Here is an 8,656-nt window from a genome sequence, read left to right as displayed (position 1 = left end):
ATTCTGAACAAGCTGGATGAATCATTGTTTATTGTGGATATGTTAATATTAGTTTTGAACCCATATATGAACTTGGTGCATTATCAAATTCCAATTCCATATCAAACTTGCTTTGATGTCGAAGCCTACTGGCACCCAATTGGTGTTCAAATAGAAATCTAAAACCCAAACGTCCTTCTTTGAGGAAAACATATCTTATCTCATGATACCCAGTGTTTACTCTTGCCCTCATCTTTGCTGCTACATAAGAATCTGTTAGAATATTTTACAAAGTTAATAAATATTGAACTTAGGTGGGACCTCAGCAGAAAGCAGATACAGAGAGATGCAAGGTGTTAAAGAAAATAAATATCCATCATTAATGGTTGCAATTCATAATTTTAATCTACTATCCAAAAAGATTACGATAGAACACCAATTGGTTGACATAAAAGCAAAATTCTATGCAATTGGAATTTTGACTAATGTACCAAGTTCATACAAGTCCAAAACTAAAATTAACCTAAAACTATCCAACAATAAACATGAGAGCCAACAGTTGCCACCATTTTGCTTCTTCAGGTATGGGCAGGATCAACTTCCTCAAGATTATGCACAGCATCAGATTTGTCAATGGATTTCTTGGGTGATGATGCATTGTCAATGCTGCCAGATCTCTTCCTCTTGTTAGTCTGCTTGGCTTCAGTCTCATTGACAGGCTGTGCACCTTCTTCATCATCCTCCATGCTTTTATCTGTTTCAGCTAGAATCTCATTTCCATCTAAGCTGCCATCATCTACATCAGCACTCAATGCTGCATTTTCTTCCTCAATTTGGCGCTTCAGAGATTCAATTACATTCATCAACTCTCTATTAATCTGCCAAAACAAACACCCTTTTGAGTAAGACAAGAATTTATAGTCAGAATAGTAAGCCTAGTGCTTATTAAGTTATACTCGTAGATATTCACATATAAAACTGAGCAGGTCCCATGAAGTCGTACCTGGGGATTCTGGAGGAAATCAGATATATCAGTTGGGCATGATGGGCATTTCATTATATTTTTCTGCGCTCGTAATGTACGTCTGCCTTCACACGTCCTCTGTCTTGTAAAGGATTGACCTGCAAAGGCACCATCCAAACATGCCTTGCAGAAGTTATGCGCGCATGGAGTAGTAAGCGGGTTATTCATCACTTCCCGACAAAGATGACATGTAAACTCTGCACAATCAAAAACCTCATCTCATTATACTAAGAAATATAATAAAAGAATATGCAATCACTAACAATCACACAAAATACATAGTAAAATCAGATTAGAAAGGAAAATATCTAATGAAAAGTGCTGAATGATAGGTGTACCTTTCAAGAGCCTCTGCTTTACAGACATTGTAAGTCTCTTTGGTCTGACTGGTCTCACTTTTGTTCCATCTTCATTTTCACATTGAACTGGTTTCCTACTAGGAGGAGGAGCCTTTTTCCACATCCAGCAACTCTTTTCCTCCTGTAAAACAGAAACAACTATTACAAACAATACCAGCATTCATGTAACTGTATGCTTTGCATATCAATAAGTTTATAAAAAAACATTTCACTGCATTTACAGAAAAGGTTAATCACCAATTCGATTGGCAAAAAGTTATTAATAATCAGATAGACAGCATCCTTTGAATGTGCTACATTACAAAAAGGAAAGAATCAACTGGAGATTCTAAAACTTCTCACATCATAATCCCAGGCTGGAGATCCTTTTCTCTCAGTCATATCTGTGGCGCCTTTTAGTTCTTTGATGGAAGGTAAGGCCCTAGGACGGTCACCTTGTTCATCACTGCCAATATATACAACAAGGTGAACAAGAACATGATGAAAGCCCAAATAGAAGGGGATGACATTATAACAAAGTAAAAATGACACAATAAGAGACCTGGTCCATGGTGCAGGATCATTATCACAGCGCACAAAAAGGTATCGACAAACTTTGAATCCCTGCACAAAAGTAAATGTAATGTAAATAAGTGACAAAAGTAAGTTAAAGATACAGATGCATGAAGCTTTTGAGCAAGAGTTCAACTTGTTTTCCCGGTTTCCGCCAACACTTTTCAATCCTGTAGACCCCGTCGTATCGTACTCCTTTGTCTGGTGCATACGAAGAGCGTTTCTCCTTGTGGGACCTATACATATTGGAATGGACATAGATAAAACTTGTGACTAAGAAATAAGTTCCCAATGGAAATGAAAAAGATATTTGATGTGGATATTGAAATACAAAACGAGTTGTATTAATCCAACTAGTGGATGCTGACAAATAAGGTTGCTGTCACAGGACAAGATATGCTAAATAGCAGAAAGTATCATCCAGAAAAAAAAATGGAATACAATATAGAACACTTATCACACTACTTTCTACTACCAAAAAATTGGAGAAACAACCATTGTGGAAGGAATGACAGGACTGATAACATCTACATCAGCTAATCATGCAAACTTTGCTAAGCAAACTACATATACATTGTGGACCAGCCAATGAGAGCATAAGACAACAATATATCATCAACCAATTTCCAATCCAAAGAAGGAATAGCAAGAACTTGTTATAGCTCTATACCAAATAATTCAACGAGTTTAAGGCGGTAACTGACCTCACAACTCGGACAGGATAACCCTTGAGGCAGCTGACACGTAAAGCTTCATTAAGCTTTTCAAATTTCTGGTCAAACGATTGTAGCTTGTTTGTTCGCTTATTACCGCTCAAGTCTCTTCCACCACTATCCAACACAAATCAACATAAAATAGTTAGAAGAGCACCTCACAGCACAAAACCAGCAGCAGATATTAAAACAACATAACCAGATGTAGTCCCACAAGTGGGGTTTGAGAGGGTGGGTGTGTCCAAAAAATTATCAGTCACGTTTAAGCAAACAAAAGACTCTAAAAATAACCACACAGAATTGTGAAAAAACTAAAAGGAAAAAACAGCTTAATGAAGAAGATCGTTCATGGACCAAATTCAGTGTCAGGTCATATGACTAATTACTCAAACAGTAACTAACACGATATTACAATGTGTGGATATCTTACAAGTAAAATTGTGGTTCACAAACACAAAAGAAATGAAGAACAGAAATTCAACATAGAAATATGCATCACAAGTGGGATTCATACTTGCATAAATTTTGAGTGGACAAGTTGTACACAGGTGAGTTCAAATAGAAGCCAGAATGCACATGCATCCAAGAAAAAAAACGGGCGCTCATTACCTTCCAGTATAGAGAAACCATTCACCGTGATCTTCATCATCTTCGTAACCACCAGAAAGTGCAACAGACTGGGCCCCATAATCTGACTGTCCTGCAATACCAGCCACATGAGGGAAATGAGCCCCCCATTGCCGACACTCAAAACGATCCTCCCAAGTCTCACCAACCATAACACCCACGTTGCGCTCTGGATCATTTTCCGCTGTAATTGGTCCAAAATGGTCACCAGGGATTGTAACAAAAATCTTCCCACTGCAAGCATTAGCCTTTCCAGTCTTTTTTGCACGCTCAGTGGTGAAAGCTTTGTCAGGTCTATTTTGGTTGTGAACGAAATGTGAAACTTTTGATGACCCGCTAGAGGCACCAGACCGCATCATTCTTGCCATTCTAATGGCAATGACCAGAGCGGAGTTAATTCGAGGCTGGCTTGCCATTTTAGCTGGAATAGGAGTACGACAATTAGCACAGGTACTCTTTCGCTGCCCAACCCACTTTTGAAAGCACTTCAGGCAAAAATTATGACCACAAGGTGTCTGACATGGATAAATAACAGTATTAGATAGACCTGTATAAAGCTTGCAAGTTAACTACTCCTTGAAAAGAAAATGAATATTTATAAAAAAAATAAAAAAAAGGATTGAGATAACTTGTAAGCAAGTGATCAACCAAGTCAGTAAAATAATCCTAATCCCCAATCTGTTGGGCCTGAGCTGTTCAAAGTCATGTACACACCCAATACTTTAGTGCTCAAATAACAACAAATAAAAAAAGCATAAGTCACCATTTACAGAAACGACTATTGCAAAACAAATAACATACGAGATATCAATGAGGCATTCAGCATTTTGAAATTAAAAGTACGTAAAGCATAAACTTTATGTTTCAATTAACAAATGTGAACCATAAAACATACAAAAGCAAAAAGGGGGTTAAAACATTTTAAAAAATAGAAACAGATATCAAGATATACCGTAACAGGTCTCTCAGGCAGTTGCATGCACATAGAGCAGTTCAAACTTCCATCGAGAATATTCAGCACATCCTTGTCCTGATTAGCCCCTTCAACAGCCACGTCTTCGTCTTTGGAACTTCCGCTCATAAGGTCTTGTCGTTTCTGAGCCTTTTCCTGCTCGGTAAGAGTCGAATCAGATTCAATGACCCGAATAGCCGCAATCAAATCTCCTCTTCCTTCAGAAGATGAAGTAGCAACAGCATTCTGTTTAACAGGCACAACAACAGCGGCGGGAGGCATAGAGCAGTCAGGGCACTCCCAGTTGACGGCGTCTCCCATGGAATCGGGAGGAGTAGAGAGACAGCTGACGTGCCATGGAGTAGCACAAGTCTTACAGATGAGCGATTCGTTCTCCGATGGCTTCACTTTACAGGCCATACAGACACCATCGCCGTCACAAGGGAGATCGCTATCGTGCGCCATCGGAGAAAGCAAAGTAGAGTGAGAAAGTGAGGAGGAAGAGAGAGAAAGAAGGCGTTCAGAAAGAGAAGAGACGATTGGAGATTTGTATTTAAAGAGAGAGAAAAGGGGTATAGACTAATGCCCAAACGACGCGGGGATGTTTTCGCGATAAAAAAATATTGGTGTCAAAATTTAGGTCAAATTTTCAAATTTTAGTCTTCCCTCTATTTTCTTGTGGGTCTATAAATAGAAAAAAAATTCTTTCATTACAAAAATATTAATTAAATAAAAAATATTAGTTTGACTTCATTAATATTTTAGTCAAATAATCTTAAAAGATATTACTTTTCCTAATAATTATTTTTTTTTCTTTTTAAACACATTATTTTCCAAAATGAATTTTTTTTTCTCTTTTTTAAAAACTCCTTTGATTAATATAAAAGTGGACAATAACGTTTTTTTCTTAATATTCCTTTATCAATTAAAATATAATTACACCATATACTTTTTAAATTGAAAATATAAGGGGTTGTTTGGTAGAGCGTATAAGTTTAATATTACAAAATGAGTTAGTAATGTTTACAATTAAAACCATCTCCAATTCAATATCAAATTTTATATTTGATGTAAAATTTGGTGTTTTGATCTCCAACTCACATCAATTTTCACACTAAATTTGGTGTGTGAATAGTGTTACCCAAATTTGGTGTAACACTTATCATTACACCAAATAACTTTTTTAATATTATAATATTATTTAATTATACAAACTTTTAATAAAACATTATATAAATTGTATGTTTTAATTAAATCTCTTGTATATTTTAATTGTTTTTATGTGATATTTTCATAATATTAATTTTAGATATAAAATTTAGCTTTTTTATAAATTAATTTTTCTATCTAAGACTTTTTAAGAAAATTAAATTTATATTAATTCTACTATAAATTATATAAACTACAATTAATGTTGACAAAAATAAAAAATGCAAGCATATAAATTTTTAAACAAATAATACAATTGAGGATAAGCGTGATCTTAGTGCACCAGTTCAAGATCCGCCGGAAGGTCCAACTCCGACAGTAGAAATGGCGATAAATGAAAATTATCAATTTCAATTGTTTTTAGCTCGATATAAAAAAAATAAAGGACAAAAAGCTCATATTGAACTACTAATGCATTAATAGAGCATTTATGGAAGCACCGTAGTGAATATTTATGTATAAAGTTGAATGTTTATGTATAATTTAAAATAATTTTTTCAATTATGTAATGTTTAGTTAATTGTATTTCATTAATGATTTCACTTTTATTTATATTATCAATTATTATGTATAATGTATAATATTTGCTAGCAATTTATATTATATAAAAATTATGGAACAAAATAATTTTATATTAAACGTTATAAAAGGAATAAGAAAATATAAATGAAATAATAAATAATAATATAATAATGAAGAGAGAAAAAATCTTTTTTGATATAAAATTTGGTGCATGGGATTGGAGTTGATCACACCATATTTGGTGATTTGGTGTAAAATTTATTGTTTGGGTTGGAGATGCTCTGATGGTGTTTGTATTAGTATACTTGCATTAATCATACATAAATTGTTTATAATGCATTGTTTTATTTGTTGTATTAAAAATATCATGCATTGCATTAAAAATAATTATTTATAAATATACCATTTCAGTTATGAAAGAAAAAATGTAAAATAGACTTTGAGGGGCAATGGGGTCTTTAACCATGTTGATGCATGCTTAAAATCTTATTGCATTACTAATACCTAAGAATTCATGGTATTAGTAATACACATCTTAATACGCAATAGAGTATATAACTAGAAGTGACAATTGAGCGAGTTGGATTAAATTTGGACGGGTCGTAGTAGGTCAAGACAACAAACTAGGTCATGACTCAACTCAATCCAAATTTGATTGGATCAAAAAGGGTTGAGCAACGAGTTATAGAATGAGTCAAGAGCCAACTTAATCCTAAAACACACAGGTTAATAACTCGTTCAAAATTAAATGGGTTGGATGGATTGGGTTTGATTTTGTGAACCTTAATGAATGCACAAAGTTAGTCAATGCATTATATGCTAAACAACCATAAAATTTTTGCTAGAATTTTGAAAAGACAGTTATAGCCTTTTTCGTTCAAAATAACAAAATAAAATTAAGGCTGACTCTTTTCTAGTAAATTGTATAAAGCGTTTATTATTTTGATAAGATTAATTTTTTGGACCCACCTAATAAGGATAAACTATCTTATTAGACATACATCACTATTATATATACTAATATTATCTTTACTTTCAAACAATTGCATATATTACCACTTTAAATATTTTATACCATATATTAATATTTTATTTGAAAATACAATTCGATAACCACATCCCTTAAAATTATGATTGATTAATTATCTGCTTAATTAACTCTTTCACTCCAAATCAATCACTATCTCTTTATTCTCCTCTCCCATATTTATCACTCAATTATGTATGCTCCTTTCTGATTCAAGAATTTTAACGTACAATTTCATTCCAACAATAGCTAGTCTACTCTTTTCTTCTCAAGATATCATCACCATTGTCAATAAATTCTCATGAACCCAAATATTATTTTGTTCATTTATAACGAGATCAAATTGAAGTAACTGCTACAAAAAAAACTTTCAATTCAGAGTGAATCTTGAACGTAAAAGGATAAAAGGAAGTATTGTAGTGAGTTTTTGTTTGCTGGTGTTCTTTTAAGGCTTTCTTTGGTTAATGTGTCATGGATGTGGTAGTACCAATATTACTTTGATATAGCCCTTGAAATATGTGTATCCAATAAGTAGTAATTTAATTAAGATTCAAGTTGTATTTTTAGTAATGAGGTATATGAACATGTATATGTATTATCCACCATTAAATATTGGATACACGATTTTTTACAACACGATGATATTAATGATACGACAAATACTCTACAAACATGATTTTGTTGTGTTTAGATACATTTGATACTTAGATACACATAATTAAATGTATATGCTTATTATGTATTCGAGATACATGTTTCTAATTATAACGTAATAATTTAGATACTCATAATTAGATGTATATGTTTACTATGTATTCAAGATACATGTTTTTTTGATATAACATATGCAATTGATACATGATACATCAAATCAAAACTAGATACATATAAAAGATACATGAAATTAATACTAGACATATATAAATAGATACATAAAATTAATACTAGATACGTATAACAAATACATGAAATTAATATTAGATATATATGAATAGATAGATAAAATTAATAGTAGATACGTATTATAAATACATAAAATTAATGCTAGATAAATTTATGATACATATGAATGTACTTGTATGATACTCATGTATCTAAGTGTTTAGTTTGTTGGATACATCATATATTGATAATAGATATAACAAATTAATGAATTTATTATTTTAAGAGTAATAATTTGAAATTAAGCACATTACATTACCAAGATATACATATTTTTATCTTATATAATAATATTAATGAATTTACTATTTCAAAGAATAATAAAATGAAATTAATTATCTATGTATTTTGAAATTCCTTAGTTGTTCCTCTAATTATGGAAATCAATTACAACCAATTAGTTTAAATAAATAAATTTTATATCGCTATTATAAATTAATTATCGCTAAACCCATCTTTCATGTATCCCAAGTATGAAATATGGTAGAAGAAGCAATGTGTGAAATTATTGAGAATCTTAGTAATTAAGACTTAAACTAGTGTGATTCATGTGATTTGCCCATTTCTTCATCAAATGCATTTTTCTTCATTTTACCTTTTTACCTTAGTTTTTTTTTTTTTAATTCTCCTCGCTTTTTTTTAAAGATATTTAAAATGTGGAGTAAATTTTTTTTAAAAAGAAATTCTTTTTAAAGATATTTATAATGTGTAGTAAATTAAAAAGAAAAACTAAGAAGAGTGCGTATCTAC

The 8,656-nt window shown here is 32.1% G+C and overlaps 1 protein-coding gene across 1 annotated transcript; it reads right to left on the bottom strand.

Annotated features, from left to right (window-relative positions):
- Positions 1–335: 335 nt before the first annotated feature.
- Positions 336–4,794, bottom strand: LOC101264121 (E3 ubiquitin-protein ligase ORTHRUS 2). The gene is made up of 9 exons (XM_004239523.5): positions 4,207–4,794; positions 3,237–3,769; positions 2,619–2,744; positions 2,051–2,150; positions 1,904–1,965; positions 1,705–1,807; positions 1,342–1,483; positions 983–1,200; positions 336–857 (listed from the first exon to the last, which is right to left on the bottom strand). Exons 1-9 carry the CDS (start codon positions 4,669–4,671, stop codon positions 558–560), a joined length of 2,049 nt encoding a protein of 682 aa, XP_004239571.2. The 5' UTR covers positions 4,672–4,794; the 3' UTR covers positions 336–557.
- Positions 4,795–8,656: the final 3,862 nt, after the last annotated feature.

Source organism: Solanum lycopersicum, chromosome 5, assembly GCF_036512215.1.
Source record: "Solanum lycopersicum chromosome 5, SLM_r2.1".
NCBI lineage: Eukaryota > Viridiplantae > Streptophyta > Magnoliopsida > Solanales > Solanaceae > Solanum > Solanum lycopersicum.
This window is presented reverse-complemented; position numbering and strand designations above follow the sequence as displayed.

What these genes read in the sequence shown, in the direction of transcription:
- LOC101264121 (XM_004239523.5), bottom strand. Translation starts at nt 4,671, where the DNA reads ATGGCGCACGATAGCGATCTCCCTTGTGACGGCGATGGTGTCTGTATG. An exon ending in TGCCTGAGAGACCTGTTACG is followed by an intron (nt 3,770 to 4,206) that starts GTATATCTTGAT and finishes TATCCATGTCAG; the next exon opens with ACACCTTGTGGTCATAATTT. An exon ending in GGCGGAAACCGGGAAAACAA is followed by an intron (nt 1,966 to 2,050) that starts GTTGAACTCTTG and finishes ACTTTTGTGCAG; the next exon opens with GGATTCAAAGTTTGTCGATA.